The 25,092-nt window shown below is 42.3% G+C and overlaps 1 protein-coding gene across 2 annotated transcripts in view; it reads left to right on the forward strand.

The window, feature by feature from the left end:
• nox4 (NADPH oxidase 4) overlaps positions 1-24,090 on the forward strand; it is a 26,918-nt gene extending 2,828 nt beyond the window's left edge. For both annotated transcript variants that reach the window (XM_082180053.1, XM_082180054.1), the window contains exons 4-18: positions 2,454-2,538; positions 4,160-4,257; positions 5,162-5,189; positions 6,242-6,314; positions 6,628-6,708; positions 7,656-7,833; positions 7,957-8,124; positions 10,635-10,697; positions 11,566-11,626; positions 13,379-13,457; positions 21,106-21,225; positions 21,876-21,984; positions 23,056-23,124; positions 23,285-23,385; positions 23,486-24,090. In XM_082180053.1, the coding sequence (XP_082036179.1) occupies positions 2,454-2,538; positions 4,160-4,257; positions 5,162-5,189; positions 6,242-6,314; positions 6,628-6,708; positions 7,656-7,833; positions 7,957-8,124; positions 10,635-10,697; positions 11,566-11,626; positions 13,379-13,457; positions 21,106-21,225; positions 21,876-21,984; positions 23,056-23,124; positions 23,285-23,385; positions 23,486-23,606 (1,434 nt within the window). In that variant the 3' untranslated portion in view covers positions 23,607-24,090. The remainder of the gene's footprint in view (positions 1-2,453; positions 2,539-4,159; positions 4,258-5,161; positions 5,190-6,241; positions 6,315-6,627; positions 6,709-7,655; positions 7,834-7,956; positions 8,125-10,634; positions 10,698-11,565; positions 11,627-13,378; positions 13,458-21,105; positions 21,226-21,875; positions 21,985-23,055; positions 23,125-23,284; positions 23,386-23,485) is intronic.
• Positions 24,091-25,092: the final 1,002 nt, after the last annotated feature.

Consider the following 25,092-nt stretch of genomic DNA (forward strand, 5'->3'; position numbering starts at 1 on the left):
CACTTCTTTCATCACATCGCCACTTTAAAAAGCATCTTTACGCAGTCGAGTTAAGGCTGCTCTGTGCTGGCTTTAAATCCTGAATAAAGATACAATAAAATCATACAAAACCTGCACTAAAATAGCCACTCCGATGCGGCGTTGGTTCTGTGTGAATGATTACAGCATCTGAGCAGCTTTAAATCATTTTCTGTATTTATAATTTCATATTCAAAACATTCATTTCATAGCATTAATTCGGCAATTTAAATTATTGTATAAAAGCATACATACACTCACCTAAAGGATTATTAGGAACACCTGTTATCTAATCAACCAATCACATGGGAGTTGCTTCAATGCATTTAGGGGTGTGGTCCTGGTCAAGACAATCTCCTGAACTCCAAACTGAATGTCAGAATGGGAAAGAAAGGTGATTTAAGCAATTTTGAGCGTGGCATGGTTGTTGGTGCCAGACGGGCCGGTCTGAGTATTTCACAATCTGCTCAGTTACTGGGATTTTCACGCACAACCATTTCTAGGGTTTACAAAGAATGGTGTGAAAAGGGAAAAACATCCAGTATGCGGCAGTCCTGTGGGCGAAAATGCCTTGTTGATGCTAGAGGTCAGAGGAGAATGGGCCGACTGATTCAAGCTGATAGAAGAGCAACTTTGACTGAAATAACCACTCGTTACAAGCGAGGTATGCAGCAAAGCATTTGTGAAGCCACAACACGCACAACCTTGAGGCGGATGGGCTACAACAGCAGAAGACCCCACCGGGTACCACTCATCTCCACTACAAATAGGAAAAAGAGGCTACAATTTGCACGAGCTCACCAAAATTGGACAGTTGAAGACTGGAAAAATGTTGCCTGGTCTGATGAGTCTCGATTTCTGTTGAGACATTCAGATGGTAGAGTCAGAATTTGGCGTAAACAGAATGAGAACATGGATCCATCATGCCTTGTTACCACTGTGCAGGCTGGTGGTGGTGGTGTAATGGTGTGGGGGATGTTTTCTTGGCACACTTTAGGCCCCTTAGTGCCAATTGGGCATCGTTTAAATGCCACGGCCTACCTGAGCATTGTTTCTGACCATGTCCATCCCTTTATGACCACCATGTACCCATCCTCTGATGGCTACTTCCAGCAGGATAATGCACCATGTCACAAAGCTCGAATCATTTCAAATTGGGTTCTTGAACATGACAATGAGTTCACTGTACTAAAATGGCCCCCACAGTCACCAGATCTCAACCCAATAGAGCATCTTTGGGATGTGGTGGAACGGGAGCTTCGTGCCCTGGATGTGCATCCCACAAATCTCCATCAACTGCAAGATGCTATCCTATCAATATGGGCCAACATTTCTAAAGAATGCTTTCAGCACCTTGTTGAATCAATGCCACGTAGAATTAAGGCAGTTCTGAAGGCGAAAGGGAGTCAAACACAGTATTAGTATGGTGTTCCTAATAATCCTTTAGGTGAGTGTATATGGCAGTCAAAAATGACAGATTTTGTTTCAATGAAAGTACTATATTTTAGTTCGATAATGTTTTTTATTTAATATTATATTTTAGCAGATTTTATGGTACAAAATTTTATTTATGGATTAGTTATGATCCATTTATTACCTGTTAACCACTTTTTGAGCCGAGACCTGAAAATTAAATTTCCAACTTCAACTGTGGTAAATCTTGAATGCTTTGGAGCAAATCTGGTCTCTTTTTAAAGGCTTAATGGGGTGGCTGATTATGATTTAACTTTTCTAACTTTAGTTAGTGTGTAATGTTGCTGTTTGAGTAGTCTGTTTTTTTTAAGGACTACAACAAACGGCTGGTAGGGACTATAGGACATTCCTCCCGGGTTAGTGACATCACCAACCCTAAAATGTACATAAATCCCGCCCCCGGAACAAGATTTATAGATTATCAAGACAGAATATGCTAATCAATGACTAGAAGATAACTACACATAAGCTACATAAATCCATCAACTAACCATTCAGAAATGTCCTGTTGCTTCTACATGTTGTCACGTCTTCTTGAGTCTCTCCATCATTGACTCAGTTGACATAATCTGAATCCGGTTTGCACATAAAAGGCTGAAAGTTTTAGAAATTTTCAGTGCATGTCTGTGTGAGTGTAAGCTCTTGAAGCTCCGCCCCCTGTGCCGGGAGCAGCAGCTCATTTGCATTTAAAGGGACACACACAAAACGCTGCTTTTTTGCTCACCCTCAAAAAGTGACAATATTAACATGCTATATAAAAAATATCTGTGGGGTATTTTGAGCTAAAACTTCACATACACACTCTGGGGACATCAGAGACTTATTTTACATCTTGTGAAAAGGGCATTATACCACCCCTTTAAGTTAAAGTTGGAAAAAAAAAGTGAACAAAAAAAAATACATTTTGCTGCTGTGCTAAATGCTAAATGCTAAATGAGGGTTGTGTTGACTCTTTCTCTTAGGTGACCAGTAGACGTGTTCGTCGGCTGCTAGATAAGAGTAAGACATTTCATGTGGCATGTGGAGTCACTATATGCGTCTTCTCAGGTGAGTATTGTTTTTATACATGTACTCAACATTTGTAAACGTGCAGTTTTATATTTCTCTATCGTTCTTAACTTGATTATACTGCTCGCAATGCATCATGAATGCATCTGTAGCTCTTTCCCTCACTAAAGCTAAGTTCACAGTCTTGTAAGTTTGTCCGATTTTCAAATACTTTTTTGCTTCAAATCAAAGTTTGTAGTGTTATGATTTACCTCGTAGCTTATAACGCTTTAATGAAGACTTTAAAAAAATCCCTATAAGAGAAATTAATGGAAAAAATACTTTTTCTTATCTTTTTAAATACTTTTTACTTTAAAAAAGTTTTTGTTTTTTTTGACAAAATACAGTGGACCTTTTTGTCTGTGAAATTTCACTAAGTCTTTATGCTCCAAAATATGCTTTAATTGCTTTAAATGAGAACTGCAAAAGCCAAACAGAACAGTTATGCTGCAAAATATACATTTTACTTGCTATAAAGTGTGTGAAGAACAAGATTTGACACAATGACCCTTCAAACTTTGTCAAATCCCGTGACTTCTTCCTCAGATGTGTCATTGTAGCTGCCTGGAAACTTTTTTTTGTTTTTGTTCGTCAGGCCAAGAAATCAGATGCAGCTTGTTATTCTGCTAAAGATTGTATAATTTTTTGTACATTATGAACCAGAGAGTCCATGAACAGACCAAAACTGACTCCAGAACAATGCAGACAGACAGCAGATTCACGGGGGAGGGAAAACACATTTTATAGGCTGAGTCACTAGTCTGTAAACGTCTTTTTGTGCGGGTGTGTGTGTGTGTGTGTGTGTGTTGCTGTCTGAAAGTTTGACTTGGTTAAATGACTGTCGTCTAATGTTACAGTGGCAGACTAGAAGGTTTTAGCGGCTGACAGGTGTGTGTGTGTGTGTGTGTGTGTGCAAGGCGAGTTATTTATATAGCACATTTCATACACTATGACAATTCAAAGTGATTTACACAGAAAGGAATTAAAATAATCACAAAATAAAAAGCAAGGAAAATTAAAACCGTTATAAAAGGAATTAAAAGAAGTGTATGATACAGTTATAAAATGAATTAAGAGTCAAAAGATGACAAAACAGGGCATATTTTATATCATATTTTACACAACTCCCAGTTTTACTCTGGGATGTTCCCATGGTGATTATTACACTGTGTCTGTGCTGTCCTTTCGGCACACCTAAGAAGTCTATTGGACGCCTCCGATGGACCTGATTTTTCCCTAAAAGTGTATGTGTGTGTGTGTGTGTGTGTGTGTGTGTGTGTGTGTGTGTGTGTGTGAGAGAGAGAGAGAGAGAGAGAACACAGGAATATCCCGAGGGATTCCCAGCTGGTTTTGTCTTGTGTCTGAAACCCCCCTCCCATTTCCTGTCTCATTGCATTGTGGTCTTGTTCTAATTACAGAGCTCTGAGGCATTCAGTTAACATGACAACTACAACACACACACACACACACACACACACACAAACACACAAAGAGAGCCGCTGAATAGACAAATTGTCTTCCACACTGTGACACACATGCATGACGTATACTGTCATTGCTAGTGTGTGTGAGTCTCTGATGTGGTGTGTGTGTGTGTGTGTGTTCATGTTTATGTCTGCAGTGGTCCATGTGTGCGCTCACCTCGTGAACATGGTCAGTTTCTCTGTGAGATATTCAGAGGATTTCCCCGCGCTCAATGTCGCTCAGTATCGAGGACAGGTAACCATTACAGAATATAATATAATATATAATGCTTCAGAAAAACTGATAAATTATGTTTTTGAGAGACGTCTCTTCTGCTCACCAAAGCTGGTTTTATGTGATCAAAAATACAGTAAAAACAGTGATATTGTGAAATATTATTATGATTTCAAATAAGTGTTTTCTGTTTGAATATATTGTAAAATGTAATTTATTCTCGTGATCAGAGCTGTATTTTCAGCATCATTACTCCAGTCTTCAGTGTCACATGATCCTTCAGAAATCAGTATAATATGATGATTTGATGCTCAAGAAACATTTCTGATTATTATAAGTGTTAAAAACAGTTGTGCTGCTTCATATTTTTGTGGAAACTGTGATACACTCCTATTCAAAAGTCTGAGGTCAGTAAGATTTTTAAAAAATGGGGAAAAAAGGAAAGAAATTAAGTTTTATTCAGCAAGAATGCATTAAATTGATTTAAAGTGACAGTAAAGACATTTATAATGTTACAAACTATTCTATTTCAAATAAATGCTGTTCTTTTGAATGGTCTATTTATCAAAGAATCCTGAATCATTTTTTTTTTATCACCGTTTCCACAAAAATATGAAGCAGCAAAACTGTTTTCCTTTTTAGTAGCCTTAAAAAATGTTCAGACCACATGATCAGCCGAACTCAATTTATCTCAGTAATCTCATTATCAGACACTTTCACTCAATAAATAAATCATGGTTGACTGAATAAAGCATTTTAAATGTTTTATTTGTGTGTGATCCTACATTTCTCAGTATAACTCCAAGACGAGTGGCACACGCACAATAAATCAACTAAAAACACCTTTAAATCTGATGTTTATAGCTCATAGTTTGATGTAGTTTTGCTGTTTGATTTGCTGTTCTGTGTGTTTTTATCTCTTCAGGATCCCAGAGTTCTCATCATAAGCACAGGTGCCTCACATTTCTAAATCTCCCCGCTTTACTTCCACATTAATATAGTGAAACCGAAATGATAATGTAGGATGTGGACTCATTCTTTTAACTTTGTTAACTTTCTGTCCTTTTATTTTTGTGTCAATGTTAGATTGCCAGCTGAGGTGTTTAAATTTCTCTCTGACTGAATTAAATGAATATTTCAGGTTTTTTCAGACAACTTAATTTCTAAACTTACTAATTACTTAATTCATTTCAGTTTCAGTTTTACTGTTTATTTAAAAGTTAATCATTTTAGTGCTTCAACATACACATTTCAGTTAGTTGCCAAGGCAAGATTTCTAATTTTCTTTCATATAAAAAAAAAGAAGGAAAAAAAGTTGTAGTTTATTTTAACATTTGATTTAGAGCTGCACGATTCTGGATAAACTGAGAATCGAGATTTTTTTTGTTTAAAATATCACGAAATATCATGATTCTCCCACAATTCTGAACCAACAAAATCACATGTAATTTACTAGAAGTAAAGATTTAAAAATGTTTAATTAATTTGAATGATTTTTTTTTTTTTTTTGTGTGGCTTGAGTGAATGATTCAATGACTCACTTATAAATACTTCTCTTGTTTTTTTTTTACTGGATGAATAAGCGTTTTTGAACGAATTTCTTGAGTGAATGATTCAATTACAAGTACATTTTTAACAGTCACTTGTCGCCACCTACTGGTGTAACGATGTAAACGATATCATCTTTATTTGAAGCGTCAAGTTACTTTCAATAGGTGATTTACTGTTTAATCGCTACCGTAGATATCAATGTTTATATCCAAACTATACATTTTTATCCCAGTACTTCTGTAATAATCTGAATGATTGTAAGACAGAAATAATGATACAGTGTGGTTGAAAAGCTGTTTCATATCTACACATGATAACTACTCTCTCTCTGGATCAGAACGCAGATCTGAATGTCCGCTCTGATTTTGTCAAAGGTTTAATAGACACGGTCAAATAGTTTTATTTAATTTTTAGTTTTATTTAAGTTTTATTAATATGATAACTCTCCTCTTAGTTCCTGGAGTTACTGGTGTCCTGTTGGTGCTGGTGTTGTTTCTGATGTTCACAGCGTCATCTTACTCTATTAGGTGAGAACCTCTAAACCTTTAAGAGTTATCTGACCTAACTCTGACCCTAGTCTCCTCTCCCTAGACAGACTTTACACACACACACACACACACACACACACACACACACACACACTCGACAATAATTACAGAGACCATTACCTGGAGGGGTCCGTCCCCTCTGATTGATCTGGCTTGTCCTCTCCATTGTCCTGCTATAATTGAGTTGCTTTAGTTCACTTCAGGAGCGTCTCGTTCAGACCTGGACTCTGAACTAGATGCTCTTTTATCTTGCTCTCCTTTTTATGTGAGTGCAATTGTTTGTTTTTCTCAGAGTCTCAAACTACGAGATATTCTGGTACACTCACAACCTCTTCATCGTGTTTTACATCATTCTGATGGTCCACGTAGTGGGGTGAGTTTATAAATGCATTTCCTTCACACACATACAAACAGGATAGAGAAAATATTTATGCAAGATTAGAATTTAAGCATCAACACAAACAAATTATTAAAGTGGACCTATTATGTCCTTTTTCAAAGTCTTGGCTTTGTGTTTGGCCTCTACTAGAACAGGTTTTCATGCTTAAATGTTCATAACACACATTATTTTCCCATATTCTCCATTGTTGCAGCTCCGCTCTTCCCAGTCTGTCAGTAACGCTCTGTTTAGTTCCTGTCTCTATGAAGCCCCTCCTTCTGAAAGCACACTATGCTCTGATTGGTCGGCTGGATCAGTGTGTTGTGATTGGTCAAGCGCTTCGAGTGTATTTAGGAAATGTCCCGCCTCTTACAATAACCTCGAGTTTCAACACTCTACTAACTAACTCAACCAGGCTCCGCCCCTTTATTCTGCGAATTAATTATTTAAATGAGGAATATTGTGACGTGTTCGTTCCCAGAAGAAACTCAAGACTACAATGGAGGCATTTCAGGGAGTTCAGAAACAGTGACACTGATATAGAGAAGAACTCCTGCTGGAGGGACTTTTTCATGCTCAAACAGAAACATTACACACTAAAGAAAGATGAACGTGGATAATAGGACCTAAAACTAAAACATAATAAGACCCCTTTAAATATGCACTAAAAATATAATGCAAGAGCTGCACGGATGGTGTGCTATTTCTAGTTGTATACTTGATGCGTACTTTTTGTGCTATTACAATCCCTTGCATTATAGAAGAAAAGTTTGAGAGTTTTTATTTATTTTTATTTATTTTTTTACAAATTTGCAAAAGTCAAATCTAAAATATTAAGCAAAAGTACATTTTAAATACTTTCAGTGAATGGAAGTATGCATATTGGGATGTTTTTTTCTGTACGCTTTGTGTGATATGATTGAATCCTCTCTATCCAATAGCGGAGCTTTAAAGTATCAGTCAAACGTGGAGGCCCACCCTCCTGGCTGCATGCACAGCAATCTCAGTTCAGGCTCACGGACCAATCACAGAGCAGAAGGAGAGAAGGGGGAGGAGCTTTCGGGTGGACCACAGATGGTTTGTCAAGAAGAGGCCCGTTTCCAACCACATTTTCCTCAGGTCCGTCTGTCTGATTAAGAGTAAATAATTGCATCTGGGCATGTTGTTTGTATTATATCTTTGTGTACATCAGTATGTGAATGATTATGAGTCGTTGAGTGTGTGTGTGTGTGTGTGTTTTAGACGTGGTTGTGGGTCTCGGCTCCTCTCTGCCTGTACTGTGCCGAGCGGTTGTATCGTTTCATAAGAAGCAGCGCTGCTCCTGTTACCATAGTTTCTGTCGTTAGCCATCCCTGTGATGTCATAGAGTTGCGCATGCTGAAGAGAGGCTTTAAGCCCCGCCCTGGACAGGTAAGCCCCGCCTCCACACGCTTACATTAGAATTTGACAAAGAATTTAGAACTTTTAAAGAGGAAATTGCTCTTCTTTAAAAATTTTTTTTTATAAATATTCCGTTCAAAAGTTTGGGGTCAGTAAATTTTTTTTTTTTTTTTTTTTTTTTTTTTTTAAGAAGTTAAATAATTTAATCAGCTAGGACACATTAAATTAATCAAAAGTGACAGTAAAGACCTTTATGATGTTTCAAATAAATGCTGTTCTTTTGAACATTCTATGCATCAAAGAATCCAGAAAAAATATATCACAGTTTCCACAAAAATATGAATCAGCAAAGCTGTTTTCTATGGAAGCTTGTTTCCGCCACAGAATAAAACATCTATAAAGATAATTGCGACTTTTTATCTCACGATTCTGACTTTTTTTTTCTTTTTTGATGTAAAGTCGCAATTGCGTGTTATAAAGTCAGAATTATGAGAAACAAACATGCAATTCTGGAGAAAAAAAAGCAATTCTCGCAATTCTGACTTTATAACACGCAAAGTGAGTTTACTTTATATCATACAATTCTGACTTTATATCATGCAATTCTGACTTTATATGACGCAAAGTGAGTTTACTTTATATCATACAATTCTGACTTTATATCATGCAATTCTGACTTTATATCATGCAATTCTGACTTTATATCATGCAATTCTGACTTTATATCATACAATTCTGACTTTATATCATGCAATTCTGACTTTATAACACGCAATTGTGAGTTTATATCACGCAATTCTGACTTTATAACACGCAATTCTGACTTTATAACACGCAATTGTGAGTTTATATCACGCAATTCTGACTTTATAACACGCAATTCTGACTTTATAAAACGCAATTCTGACTTTATAACACGCAATTCTGACTTTATAACACGCAATTCTGACTTTATAACACGCAATTCTGACTTTATAAAACGCAATTCTGACTTTATAACACGCAATTCTGACTTTATAACACGCAATTTTGACTTTATATCATGCAATTCTGACTTTATATGACGCAAAGTGAGTTTACTTTATATCATACAATTCTGACTTTATATCATACAATTCTGACTTTATATCATGCAATTCTGACTTTATATGACGCAATTCTGACTTTATAACACGCAATTGTGAGTTTATATCACGCAATTCTGACTTTATAACACGCAATTCTGACTTTATAACACGCAATTGTGAGTTTATATCACGCAATTCTGACTTTATAACACGCAATTCTGACTTTATAACACGCAATTCTGACTTTATAACACGCAATTCTGACTATATAACACGCAATTCTGACTTTATATCATACAATTCTGACTTTATATCATGCAATTCTGACTTTATATGACGCAAAGTGAGTTTACTTTATATCATACAATTCTGACTTTATATCATGCAATTCTGACTTTATATGACGCAAAGTGAGTTTACTTTATATCATACAATTCTGACTTTATATCATGCAATTCTGACTTTATATGACGCAAAGTGAGTTTACTTTATATCATACAATTCTGACTTTATATCATGCAATTCTGACTTTATATCATACAATTCTGACTTTATATCATGCAATTCTGACTTTATATGACGCAAAGTGAGTTTACTTTATATCATACAATTCTGACTTTATATCATACAATTCTGACTTTATATCATGCAATTCTGACTTTATATCACGCAATTGTGAGTTTATATCATGCAATTCTGACTTTATATCATGCAATTCTGACTTTATATCATACAATTCTGACTTTATATCATGCAATTCTGACTTTATATGACGCAAAGTGAGTTTACTTTATATCATACAATTCTGACTTTATATCATACAATTCTGACTTTATATGACGCAATTCTGACTTTATAACACGCAATTGTGAGTTTATATCACGCAATTCTGACTTTATAACACGCAATTCTGACTTTATAACACGCAATTGTGAGTTTATATCACGCAATTCTGACTTTATAACACGCAATTCTGACTTTATAACACGCAATTCTGACTTTATAACACGCAATTCTGACTTTATAACACGCAATCAAGCAATTCGGACTTTATAACACGCAATTGCGAGATGTAAACTCGCAATTGTGAGATAAAAAGGCTTAATTATCTTTTAAAATGTTTTATTTTGTGGCTGAAACAAGCTTCCATAGTTTTCAATACTGATAATAATCAGAAATGTTTCTTGAGCATCAAATCATCATATTATACTGATTTCTGAAGGATCATGTGACACTGAAGACTGGAGTAATGATGCTGGAAATTCAACTTTGATCAGGAATAAATTACATTTTAGATTAAAAACAGAAAACAGTTATTTTAAAGTGTAATAATATTTCAGGTTTTACTGCAATTTTGGTCCAATAAATGCAGCCTTGGTGAGCATTTCAAAAACATATAAACATCTTGTTTATGTGCTCTTTCTGTGTTTCTTCTGTGTGTGTTATTCATGTGTTTTGTGATGTCTCCTCCAGTATATCCTGCTGAACTGCCCGAGTGTGTCGTCATTTGAAAACCATCCCTTCACTCTCACCACAGTACGTGCAGTTAAGTGTGTGTTACTGCGTTCATGATCATTTCATGAGATAAATGCACATAAACTAACACAATATCATAATTACCAGTGGAAAACTCAATTAAATGAAAGAATCACGGCTAATTTATATTGGTCATAATCACATTTTAATTGCATGTTGACATTTTATAAGTGAATTATAAATGTTTGCATAGAGAATTATTCTGACCAATATCGTTTGAATGCACATTGCATTGTAGTTCTGATTTCCAAATGCATAAGCAGGGCCTGAAGGCATCATTTGAACATGAACATTGTTCACAAACAGGGCTGAAGGCGTTTTCGATGATGCAATGCTGAAGATAGTTATAGTGTCATCAACTTGCTCTCTCTTTGAAACAGAACGTTCTTCCAGAACATGTTCTATTTGTTCCAGAACAAATCATGGCCCAGGGAAATGTTATATGCATTAAAAAGCATAATATGTTTATTTTTGAAACATGCAAAATTTGGCAATAAACCTCTCCATTCATACACACTTACAAAGTTTGCATTCTCGGCCAATAACTTTTTTTACCCTCTCACACACTTTGCTTGGAGTTTTCCTTCCCCCAGGGGTCTTTAATGCATGACTGTACCTGATCCTCACAATCCCTGCTCTCTCTCTGTGTGTGTGTGTGTGTGTGTGTGTGTGTGTGTGTGTGTGTGTGTGTGTGTGTGTGTGTGTGTGTGTGTGTGTGTGTGTGTGTGTGTGTGTGTGTGTGTGTGTGTGTGTGTGTGTGTGTGTGTGTGTGTGTGTGTGTGTGTGTGTGTGTGTGTGTGTGTGTGTGTGTGTGTGTGTGTGTGTGTGTGTGTGTGTGTGTGTGTGTGTGTGTGTGTGTGTGTGTCAGTGTCCGACAGGGACGAATGAAACGTTTGGCATTCATCTCAGAGTGCTGGGAGACTGGACCTGTGAGTACACAAACATACACACACAAACTCTCTATCACACACACACACACACACACAAACTCTCTATCACACACACACACAAACACAAACTCTCTGTCTCTCTCTCTCTCTCTCTCTCTCTCTCACACACACACACACACACACACACTCACACACAAAAACTCTATCACACACACACTCACACACACAAACTCTATCACACACACACAAACTCTCTCTCTCACACACACACACACACACACACACACAAAAACTCTCTCTCTCTCACACACACACACACACACACACACACACACACACACACACACACACACACACACACAATGACACACATCCATAATAAATAAAAGAACATGTGATCTGTATTATCTGGTTCAAAGGTTTCTGTCAAAATGTGTGAGTTTGGGATTAAAACACACATTTTTGTTGGCTCAGTCTTGTTCCAGACTCTTTCCATTATGTCATACTTGAGAGATACTAGTTCCTGGAAGGAAAACACACTGTAACAAAAGAAATACCACATACCCCATGCAAACACACATGCTTAGCGGGCGATAAAACAGGAGAAAAATAACTCTGCCGTGTCTAGAGTCAGAATGTCACTGAGATTTGAGCCAGTCACCAACCACTTAGCAATGACCTAGCAACGACATAGCAACATGCCATAAACAACATGGCATAGCACAAACTAACATCTAAAATGCCTGCATAGAAATGGCTTAAAAAACACACACACAGAACACTTTAGCAACCACTTCACAACATTTTAACAACAACTAGAATCTTTATAACGCCTTAGCAACTACATAACAACATACTAACAACCACCCAGAACCCCTTGGCAACTTCATAGCAAGGTTCTAAAAACACTTAGAACACAAACACCATAGCAACCACAGCAACAAACTAACAACCACATAGCAACGCACTAACAACCACTCAGAACCCCTTGGCAACTTCATAGCTTCGTGCTAAAAACACTTAGAACACCTTAGCAACCACATAATGTGTTAACACCAACCTAGAACCCTTAGAAACCACATAGCAACACACTAACAACCACCCAGAACCCCTTGGCAACTTCATAGCAACGTGCTAAAAACACTTAGAACACAAACACCATAGCAACCACAGCAACAAACTAACAACCACATAGCAACGTACTAACAACCACTCAGAACCCCTTGGCAACTTCATAGCTACGTGCTAAAAACACTTAAAACACCTTAGCAACCACATAATGTGTTAACACCCACCTTGAACCCTTAGCAACCACATAGCAACACACTAACAACCACCCAGAACCCCTTGGCAACTTCATAGCAACGTGCTAAAAACATTTATAACACCTTAGCAACCACATAATGTGTTAACACCCACCTAGAACCCTTAGCAACCACATAGCAACACACTAACAACCACCCTGAACCCCTTGGCAACTTCATAGCAACGTGCTAAAAACACTTAGAACACCTTAGCATCCACATATTGTGTTAACACCCACCTAGAACCTTTAGCAACTTCATAGCAACATACTAAAACACTTAGAAACCACATAGCAACGTGCTAACAACCTCCCTGAACCCCTTAGCAACCACATAGCAATGTGTTAATTCACTTAGAACCCTTTAGCAACCACATAGCAACATACTAGCAACCACCCAGAACACCACTCACATTTTCAAAAAATCTAGTTGATGTAAATTTGTTGTACATGCGTATATTGATTTACTTTTTGTCTGTAAATTTCAGCGAGTTTTTCTCTGCTGCTGCTTCAACAGTCGAACAGCTCAGAGATCCTTCCCATGATGCAACAGAGGCGATATCCCACGTAAGTCTGCTGCGTTGTGGGAAAAGTTTAAGTGCCGTTCATAAAGGTCATGATCCCTCAGTATACAACACCGCATGCTGGGAGGTGAAGTGTCACGACCGTCTGACGTGCAATTTCCTGGGAAAACAACAGTTTTCCAGCTTTGTGTGGGCGGGGTGTCAGGTGACAGGCTTTGACGAGATTCATCGTCCAATCAGAATCAATGACATCCTTTCAGCGGTTAATATTGTTTTTTTGTTTTGTTTTTTGCAGTAATGCAGCCGTTCTCTGTGTGTGTGTGTGTGTGTACAGTGGGAAATTACTGCACATCCTCATCCTGTGTGTATGTGTGCTTGTTTTTTGTGTGTGTGCATATAGTTTTCTGTTGTGTGCAAGCTTCCTTCCTACTCTGGTTTTATCAGTGGAAAACGTCTCGGTTACTGATGTAACCCTCGTTCCCTGAAGGAGGGAACGGGAGACGTAACGTCGACGTGACGACGTAATTGGGATCACTTCAGGGAGCCCTATCAACTTCGAGTGTCTACAGAACGAGCCAATGAAAGTTGGCGTGCGTGAATCGCGTCACGCGCCCCCGCCCCGCCGCGCGGGTATAAACAGGAAGCGGGCGCACGCACACATTGTTTTTCGCTGAGGAGCCGAGATTTGTGACGGCCATGCAGCGATGGTCAGCAACGGTGGCGACGGGACGTTACGTCTCCCGTTCCCTCCTTCAGGGAACGAGGGTTACATCAGTAACCGAGACGTTCCCTTTCAGTCGCTCACGTTCGACGTAACGTCGACGTGACGACGTAATTGGGATCCCATGGAAAACGCCACGGTTGCTGCCACATCCAGCGCCCTACGCAAGACTCTCAGACCCCCAACTGCTGGGGCGGAAGACCTGCGTAGAGGGAGTTCAACTGCTGTTCCATTCTACCTCACACAGTGAAACTCTCGGATAACACTGGGAAAGCGTACCTTTCCAGGGGAAAGGACGCCGCGGAGCCACATCCTGCCCGAAGGGAGGTAACATGTGGAGAATACACCTATGGACTGGCCGAAGGGGCAGTGCGACATATGGAATGTCACTGGGGTGGCTCCACCCGAAGGGGGAGACACACCGTACAGTGACGGCAGAGCAGACTCTGCCAAGGGAAGACACGGGCTCACCGCAGGGAGCTGGTCGTGGAAGAATACACATATGGGATCGCCGCAGGGATCACCACATATGGAACCCAGCCTAGCACAAGTTACACAAGCATACGAGCACTAGGCCTGGCGTCGGACGCTCCGCAACGTCCGACTGCCGAAGGGGTGCGGAGGAACTCACAGGGTTCGCCAATGGGGAACTTGACTGGAGTAAAAAGCGCACGTATCCGTTCCTAGGAAGGGAGTGGCGCAGCAAGCCGACACTAGAGCGGGAACTTCGGTGTTACCGGCTAGTAGAAGCGAGCACACAGGAAGAAACCGGCTCAACACGTAAGCTATAGAACCTAGCGAACGTGTTAGGTGTCGCCCAGCCCGCAGCTCTACAGATGTCTGTCAGCGAGGCGCCGTGAGCCAGCGCCCAGGAAGAAGCGACACTCCTAGTGGAGTGGGCTTTCAACCCAGGCGGGCAGGGCACGCCTTGGGCTTCGTAAGCCAAGGCGATGGCATCCACTATCCAGTGGGCCATCCTCTGCTTGGAGACAGCCTTCCCTTTCTGCTGGCCTCCGTAACAGACGAAGAGCTGATCTGAGGTCCTGAGGCTTTGCGTTCTGTCCACGTACAGACGCAGAGCGCGAACGGGACAGAGAAAAGCCAGGGCTGGGTCTGCCTCCTCCGAAGGCAGCGCTTGCAGGTTCACTACCTGGTCCCGGAAGGGAGTGGTAGGAACCTTGGGCACGTATCCGGGCCGGGGTCTCAGGATGACGTGAGAGTTATCCGGGCCGAATTCTAGGCACGATTCGTCGACCGAAAATGCATGCAGGTCCCCTACCCTCTTGATAGAGGCCAATGCAACCAGGAGTACTGTCTTACAGGACAGAATTTTTAACTCAGCTGATTGCAGAGGCTCAAAGGGTGGTCTCTGAAGTGCCGAAAGGACCAGAGACAAGTCCCAAGAGGGTATAGAGAGTGGGCGAGGAGGATTCAGTCTCCTCGCTCCCCTCAGGAACCTGACGATCAGGTCATGCTTTCCCAAAGACTTACCATCAACAGCATCGTGATGTGCGGCAATAGCGGCAACATACACTTTAAGGGTGGAGGGAGACAGCCTTCGCTCCAGCCCTTCTTGCAGGAAGGAAAGCACGGCTCTGATCGAGCAAGATCGGGGGTTCTCCTCATGAGAGGAGCACCAGTCAACGAACAGGTTCCACTTCAATGCATAGAGGCGCCTCGTAGAGGGGGCTCTAGCGGAAGTGATGGTGTCAACTACCGCAGGGGGTAGGTCACTTAGAACCTCCGCGTCCCGTCCAGGGACCAGACATGGAGTTTCCAGAGGTCTGGACGCGGGTGCCATAGGGTGCCCCGTCTCTGAGAGAGCAGGTCCTCTCTCAGAGGGATGGGCCAGGGAGGGGCTGTCGCGAGGAGCACTAGTTCCGGGAACCAGGTCCGGTTGGGCCAATACGGCGCAACTAACAAGACCTGCTCCTCGTCCTCCCTGACTTTGCACAAGGTCTGTGCAAGAAGGCTCACTGGGGGAAACGCATACTTGCGAAGGCCCCGGGGCCAGCTGTGTGCCAGAGCATCCGTGCCGAGGGTCCCCTCGGTCAGAGAATAGAACAACTGGCAATGAGACGTGTCCGGGGCGGCAAACAGATCTACCTGAGCGGTCCCGAAGCGCCTGAAAATCAGCTGGACCACCTGGGGATGGAGTCGCCATTCTCCCGGTAGCACCTGCTGCCGTGAGAGCTCGTCGGCTGCACGGTTGAGCAGGCCCGGAATGTAAACGGCACGAAGCGACCTCAGACGCTTCTGACTCCAGAGGAGGAGATGGCGGGCGAGTTGTGACATGCGGCGGGAGCGTAGACCACCTTGGCGGTTGATGTACGCAACGGTCGCAGTGCTGTCCGTACGGACCAGTACATGCTTGCCTAGTAGCAGCGTTTTGAAACGGCTCAATGCAAGACGTACTGCTAACAACTCGAGGCAGTTGATGTGCCAATGCAGTTGAGGCCCCGTCCACAGACCTGAAGCTGCATGCCCGTTGTACGTGGCCCCCCAGCCGGTGGTAGAGGCATCCGTGGAGACCACAGAGTGCCTGGACACTTGTTCCAGGGGAACACCTGCCCGCAGGAACGAAGGGTCCGACCACAAGCTGAGAGTTTGGCGACAGTGCGGAGTTACTTGGACCCGGCACGAGCCGCTCTGCCACGCCCATCTCGGGACTCGATCGTGGAGCCAGTGTTGGAGCGGCCTCATATGAAGCAATCCGAGCGGCGTAACCGCGGCTGCAGATGCCATATGCCCCAGGAGCCTCTGAAACAGTTTCAGTGGTGCCGCTGTTCTGCGTTTGAGCGTGCTCACGCAGTTCAACACTGACTGGACACGGGCCTCGGTGAGGCGCGCTGTCATGCTGATCGAGTCCAACTCCATACCGAGAAAAGAGATCCTCTGCCCGGGGGTGAGTTTGCTCTTTTCCCAGTTGACCCGAAGCCCTAGGTGGCTGAGGTGACTGAGCACCATGTCCCTGTGTTCGCACAACTGCTCTCTCGACTGGGCCAGAATAAGCCAGTCGTCGAGGTAGTTGAGGATGCGAACACCACGCTCGCACATGGGAGCAATGGCCGCCTCCGCGACTTTCGTGAAGACGCGGGGCGACAGGGCCAGCCCGAAGGGTAAGACCTTGTACTGATATGCCCGTCCCTCGAACGCAAAGCGGAGAAACGGTCTGTGTCGAGGGAGAATCGAGACATGAAAGTACGCGTCCTTCAGGTCGATCGCTGCAAACCAATCTTGGGGACGGATGCATTTGAAAATGCGTTTCTGCGTAAGCATCTTGAACGGTAGCCTGTGAAGGGACCGGTTCAGGACGCGCAGGTCCAAGATTGGTCGTAACCCACCACCTTTCTTGGGTACAATGAAGTACGGGCTGTAGAAGCCGGTCTTCATATCGGCTGGAGGGACCGGCTCGATCGCATCCTTCGCCAGTAGGACTGCGATCTCTGACCTGAGCACCGGGGCATTGTCCGCCAAAACACGGGTGAACAGAATGCCCTTGAACGCAGGGGGGCGCCGGGCGAACTGAATCGCATAGCCGAGTCTGATGGTACGGATGAGCCAGCGAGACGGGCTGGGAAGCATTAACCAGGCTCCCAGAGACCGAGCAAGCGGGACCAACGGCACCACAGACGTACCCGGGGTGGGGCAGCGCGGCGGAATGCAGGGACCCGACTCGGACAGCACAGCGGCCCGAAGTGGGGTCTGAGTGTGTGGTGCAGCACATACCTGCTTCCGTCGAAGGGCAGAGTGAGTGTGCGGAGGCGTCAGTGCGTCCAGTACACAGCCACTGCTGCCTGCTGGCGATGAAAGAGGGGCTCGGGAGTGACAAGGCATGGCGGCGTCGTCGACTGCCAAGCGCGCCCTCTTGGGGCCCGGAGGTTTCAGAAATTGCTCTTTTATTGAAATTGTGGGTACCACTGACCCGTGGGTCAGTGGCGGAACAAAAAGAAAAGGAAACAAAAGATTCTCCGCCCGGCCCTCCACCGGGGGAAGGAGTGGCGCCTTCGCCATCTCCTGAAGAGCAACTTGATCCACCTCTGGGCCGCCCGTCTCAGGGTCGTTTGCACCGTCGCTTGCCTCCTGGTTTGGCAGCGGCCTGGACGGGCGGGGTCGGCTTCCTGCGGCTTGCTCCACGCTGAGGCCTGGATGATGGCTGCTGCTGCTGGGGCTTAGCGGGAGCGGAGGATGCCGCAGAAGGCCGACCACGGCGACGAGTAGACGGAGGGTCTGCGGCCGGCGGACGGGTGGGAGCAGCAGGGGTCCGCCGGGGCAGGATGTGCCGGATGGCCTCCGTCTGCTTCTGTGCGGCAGAGAACTGTTGGGCAAAGCTCTCGACCGCGTCGCCGAACAACCCAACCTGGGAAAGAGGGGCATCCAGGAACCGATATTTATCGGTGTCCCTCATATCCGCCAGGTTGAGCCAAAGGTGGCGTTCCTGGACCACCAGAGTGGACATCGCCTGACCAACCAAACGTGCGGTTTCCTTCGTCGCCCGGAGGGCGAGGTCGGTTGCCACACGGAGCTCCCGGAGGAGCTCTGGGTCAGAACCACCCTCGTTCATGTCCATGAGCGCCTGGGCCTGGTGGACCTGCAAGAGCGCCATGGCATGGAGGGCGGAAGCAGCCTGTCCACAGGCCTTATAAGCCTTCGCCGTTAGACCGGACGAAAACTTACAGGCCTTGGACGGGAGGCGTGGATTACCCCGCCAAGAGGAAGCGGACGCCGGACACAGCTGCATCGCGACGGCCCGCTCCACTGGGGGGATATCCACATACCCCTTAGCTGCCCCGCCGTCGAGGGTGGCGAGGGGTGAGGAGCCACTAGAACGGCTTCGGGCACTATACGGTGCCTTCCACGTCCTAGAAAGCTCCTCATGCACTTCCGGAAAGAAAGGTACCGGGGCAGCGCACTGAGAACCAGCACGGCCCGCCCCGAGAAACCAATCGTCCAACCGAGAAGGTTCGGGAAGTGGTGGAGGATTCCACGCAAGCCCGACCTTCTCGGCGGCCCGGGAAAGCATAGCAGTCCATTCTGGATCCGGCTCGGACAACGCTACACACCCCGAGGGGGGCAACGCAGCCGAGTCGTCATTTCCAGAGGACAGCTCCCCCTCCGATGCTGCGATCGACATCTGATCGTCAGCTGGAGCCCCAAAGGAAACGGTTGGCCGTTCCGGAGAAGGACCAAGACGTTCACTAAGGGGCCCCAATGGCGGCAGCGCTTGTGAGGCGTGAGGGGCCCGCGGAGGATGACTCGACGGGGAAGCCCTCACGGTAATCCTCAGATCACCCTGGTCATGCACTGAAGTAGGTCTATTCTGCGGGGCAGAATAGACACTAGATCGGGGCATAGGCGAGGGGACTGCACCTCCCTTGAGGTAAGCGAGTCTCGATCTAAGCGCTGCGATAGTCATATTCCCGCAATGGGAACATGAACTATCCACAAAAGCTGCCTCAGCGTGTTGAATGCCCAAACACGAGAGGCAACTGCTGTGGCCATCTGCTGGCGCCAGGGAACGACGGCATCCAGAAACACACAAGCGGAATGACATCTTGAAAAAGACGCAGGGTCACGCTTGTGTTGCTCTTTTAGTAAACAAAAAAAAAAAAGGTTGAAAAAAAAAAGAAATACTCTCTCAGTGCTGAGGCACCCAGGGGTAGCCGCGGTGTGATTAACACACAAGGAAACGCCCACCGAACCGACACACACACACACAAACACAGAACAATAGTGCTGTGAAAACAGCAGTTTGTGAGCTGCAATGCTCGCGGCCACCGCTGATCGCGCCGTCACACCAACACTGTAAGCAGAGAGTAGATCTCCTTTGAGTCTTCAAGGGCTGATCTCTTTGTAGACAGAAGTCTCACAAAAGCTCGGCTCCGAAGTGAAAGACAATGTGTGCGTGCGCCCGCTTCCTGTTTATACCCGCGCGGCGGGGCGGGGGCGCGTGACGCGATTCACGCACGCCAACTTTCATTGGCTCGTTCTGTAGACACTCGAAGTTGATAGGGCTCCCTGAAGTGATCCCAATTACGTCGTCACGTCGACGTTACGTCGAACGTGAGCGACTGAAAGGGAACCGTCAGTACCTGTTGCAGTATTTTCTTATGGATGGGGATGATTGACAGATTGGCTTTGAATAGCATACTACTTGTGCTAATGTTTCAGTATGCATAGTATGCTAATTCTCTCTATGGAATGTGCAAAACTTTCAAAGTTCTGAAAAAGAATGCAGTAACATTAATAGAACATTTGTTCAAAGGTAACAAACTTTGTACAAAAACTATGTTTTCATTGTTTCGGGAAACATTTTAGTTAGATGTTCGTGTTTTTATGTTGCTGTTTGTTTCAGAGAACTTTCTTATGTGTGCAAGATGATAAAATGGAATATTTCCTTAACATTCGCATAACCAAGACATATATATATATATATATATATATATATATATATATATATATATATATATATATATATATATATAATTTTTTTTTTTTTTTTTTTTTTTTTTGCACATTCAGAAATAATGTTTTCATAACTTAATTTGAGACAAATGTTCTTGGAACATAATTTAGCTATATGTGTAGTATGCAGAAATTAGAATGCAAGTATTCCATTAGTTATGTCTGAAATGGAATTCTGGCTTGCATATCAGAATCAGAAAGAGCTTTATTGCCAAGTGTGCTTGCACCCACAAGGAATTTTTCTTGGTACTGAAGCTTCCAGTGCACATATACAAATACAAATACAACAAGAAACATAGTAATACAAATTCTAAGAATAAAATATATAAAAAAATAAAATAAAATAATATTGCAGTAATATTCCATGCATACAGAGCATTCACATACTATGCACTGTATGCGTACTGTGATAAAGTAGCGCAAATAGTAAGGAAGTGCGTTATTATTTCATCTTTCACATTATCTCTCATCTCATTGGTGGTTCTGCTCTCTCGTCCCGCCCCAGGGTGCACGTGGATGGTCCGTTCGGCAGTCCGTCAGAGGAGGTGTTTAATTACGAGGTCAGCGTGTGTGTGGCGGGAGGGATCGGAGTCACGCCGTTCGCCTGTGTTCTACAAGCTCTCTTGTGAGTGGTCAGACAGCCTGTCAATCACGCTAACTGTGACATCAGGTCATTCTTAAACACTTGCGCTGTGTTCTAACACTTGCTTACTACAGACTGCACAGTGCACACTGCATTCCTGGAGCTCAAATAGCGGAAACAACAGCAAGGTCATGTGTTCAAATCCCACAGGAATTTATAACATGTGCATAATGCATTATATTTCACTTTGGATAAAAGCATCTGACAAATGCATACATGTTAAATACAGTAGTCAACATTTGAAGTGGATCAAAACCTTTCATCAAAGTTATACATGAATTTTGAACAATACCCGTTCTCGTCTTAGGACAACTTTGATGAACTTTTTTGATCCACTAAAAATGTTGACTACTGTATATTAAAAAAAAAAGTTAGAAAAAAAAAATGTCAGAAAGTAAAATGTGAAATGTGAAAATTTGCATTTATGCAAATTCTAATGCAATTTTAAACCAATATGCCTCAGATTTGTCTGTCTGATCAAATAATGTAGAGATGAAAAAAAAAAAAAGTTATTATGGTAGTATGCCATTCAGTGTATAGCCATGTAAAAACTCCCATGTGTTTAGACTTTTAATGCATGAAAATCCACAGCACAGTGTGTAAATGTGTGTGTGTGTGCGTGTGTGTTGCAGTGATGACTGGCGTCAGTATAAGTTGAGGAGGATGTACTTCATCTGGGTCTGCAGAGACCTTCAGTCCTTCTATTGGTTTGCTGATCTACTGTGTGCCCTTCATGAGAGGGTAAACACAGACACACACACACACACACACACACACACACACACACACACACACACACACACACACACACAGTGGCTTTAAACACATTTTTGGACACTTAAAAATGTGTGAATGTCATTGTAAAATAATACACAAAATAAATATAATTCATGCAGTATCCATGAAAGTAACTGAAGGCGACACTGCCACCTACTGGCTGATGTTATGCATATGTTAATGTGTCATGTGGGCTGATATCCTGTAACTTCAGTAGTCCTACATATTTACACTATTGAAAAATCCTCTTTAACCCTATAAAGCCTACTGTATCATATTTGATACACAAAATTCCTGTAAGTGATAAACATGATCAAAACTTTGCTGTAAATACGGTTTCACATAATCTACTACATGCCTTCTGTCGTCTGATTGATATTTACACTTTGTAGGCAATTAAAGGTCCTTTTATTATAATTGTCAGTAATATTTCAAGATGAACACTTAGAAAGCAAATTAGTTTTACTTGATTATCCAGAAATATTTGTTTTAGAAAAATCATGCATCTCAAATATGATCATCAGGGTTTTGAGGAAGGTTTATTTGTTGATCTCTCAATCATCACTGTATTGCATTATATGTTTTAAAACTACAGAGCTTTGATCATAAAACTAAGCATTTAAATATGATCTTACTAAGACATTACTAGCAGATTATAGAGCGACGAATGATATTTATGTGCAGTTAATGTCAGTATCTGCTATACTGTTATAAAGATCTCATTAATTTACATTGAAAGGATCATAATTTAATTTGACGGTTTGTCCATATAAATAATCAGCATCTGCACTAAACTGCATATTTCGCTCAGTTTGGGCCTCAAGTTTCCTCCTCGAGTTTGAGCTCCATATTCCTCTAATATCATACGAGCCATGAAAGACTGATGGATCAAATATATTTCAGAAAATGAAACCCTGACTGTTATTTGATTCAGGCTTTACAGGGTTAATAAGAAGTATGTGCCTTTCTGTCTGTGTCTCTGTGTGTGTGTGTGTGTGTGTGTGTGTGTGTGTGTGTGTGTGTGTGTGTGTGTAGCTGTGGCGGGACAATCGTCCAGACTATCTGAATGTCCAGCTCTACCTCAGTAACACTCAGGGATTACAGGTGTGTAATTTACTAATATTACCTTCAATTATGCATCTTGTAGATGCAAGCTCTTCTCATTTTTATTTTTATTTATATTATCCATTTGCTTCATTATCAGTTGCATTTCTTCACCTTCTATCGTTATACTGAAGTTTGTCTTTCATTGTGTGTTTTGAAGAGCATTGGTGAGGAACGTTACCGTTTCTTGAGCTCCAGGCTTCGGATTGGTCGACCAAAGTGGAGCCTCCTTTTCCAGGAAATTGGGAGAGCCAATCAGATGTGAGTATGATCAATGCAGCTTGCAAATAATTTATTTATGCAGGCCGTTTTAATGATTGCAATAATGAAAAATGATTGTGTGTGTGTGTGTGTCCTGCAGTAAAAGAGTGGGGGTTTTCTGCTGCGGACCCAAAGGGATCTCGAAAGCGTTACACACTCTGTGCAATTCAAACACACACTCAGGAACTGCCTTTGAGTACAACAAAGAGTCCTTCAGCTGAGCGAGCGCAAACTGACCAATGAATGAAGAGTGAGGACAAATGCAGATTCATCCTCGTCTAAAAACCAATCCTCGGACATCTATCCTGAGAGCCAGTAACCCGTGTAGCAAGAGGGATAATGTGCAGATTCGCTCTTATTCAAGGAATATTTGTGATCCTGCATGTGGAGTGTGTCTACATGAACCCTTAAAAACTCTTCCCATATAAAATGGGTTAAAAAGGACTAGTTCACCCAAAGATATGTTATACCTTTACAAACACAAACTCGCACATAAACCATAAAGTATACATTCTCATTCATCTTAAATATTTATTTTGTATTTTGTACGACACAATAGTTTTTTGCCATTTGTATTGTTGTTCATATTTTATTATTAAGACTCTATTTACTGTTATTGTAATAACACTGCCAGATAATTCATTTAATCACTGATTTGTCTTTTTAATATTATTGTGTATGCATATTAAATATAAAGATACAGTACATTGAGTGTCACAGTGACTGTTGAAGCACCATAAATCTCATTGGCTCACTAGAGATCAGGGACGAGACCTATACAAGCTCACTGTACAGTGTGTACTGTGCACTGTTTATTAATTGCCATGTAAAACATAATGCATTATGCAACAATATGCATTTCGAAAATGATAATCTGACCTCAGTATTTTGCATTTGCAATCGTCTCTTGCAATTTAAATCCAATTGTTTTAAAAACAAAAAACTTAAGGAGAAAAGGAGATTTGTGGAAGAAATTGCTTTGGGGTTTGTTCATCGCACCGGAAAGGAAAAGTCAAGTGAAGTGCATTGCATTATGGGATGCACTAGTTTAATCAGGATATTCTGCTTTTATAAGGCACATTTTGTGTACACTACAATTGAAGATTTTGGGGTTAAGATCTTAAGATCTGTTTTCGACAGAAGTTGCATTTATTTGATCAAAAACAGTGAAATATAATCACAATTTAAAATAACTGTTTTCTATTTAAATATATTTTAAAATGTAACCGAATAGAAAGTTCAAAAGAACAGCATTTATTAGAATTTTTGCAACATTATAAATATCTTTTCTGTCACTTTTGATGAATTTAAAGCATCCTTTCTGAATAAAAGTATCATTTCTTCTTTTGAACAGTACTATACATTCTGCCAGATTAGTACGGCCTTGTGCGATTGTAAACGTAGCCCTTGTTACATGAGTAAACCCGAGGTTTAGAGGCGAGATCTGGTCTCGTGTGTCACATGACCGGTTAACTGTCCGTTGTCCAGACATTCTAAAACGCTTAGTGTGAAAAACGCTTAACGTGAAAGACGCTTAACGTGGCTTAATGTATTAAGTCAGTGTTATTAAAAGACCAAACTCAGTAAACATCACACTAATAAAGTATACCATGTACAGAAAAATCGAAGAACCCAGAATATGAACACAACACATTTAATTGCACATTAAGCGTTTTCCTCCCGTAGAAAACCGTTATAAGTAAACGC

The sequence above is a fragment of the Leuciscus leuciscus genome, assembly GCF_965113295.1.
Source record: "Leuciscus leuciscus genome assembly, chromosome: 9".
Taxonomy (NCBI): Eukaryota; Metazoa; Chordata; class Actinopteri; order Cypriniformes; family Leuciscidae; genus Leuciscus; species Leuciscus leuciscus.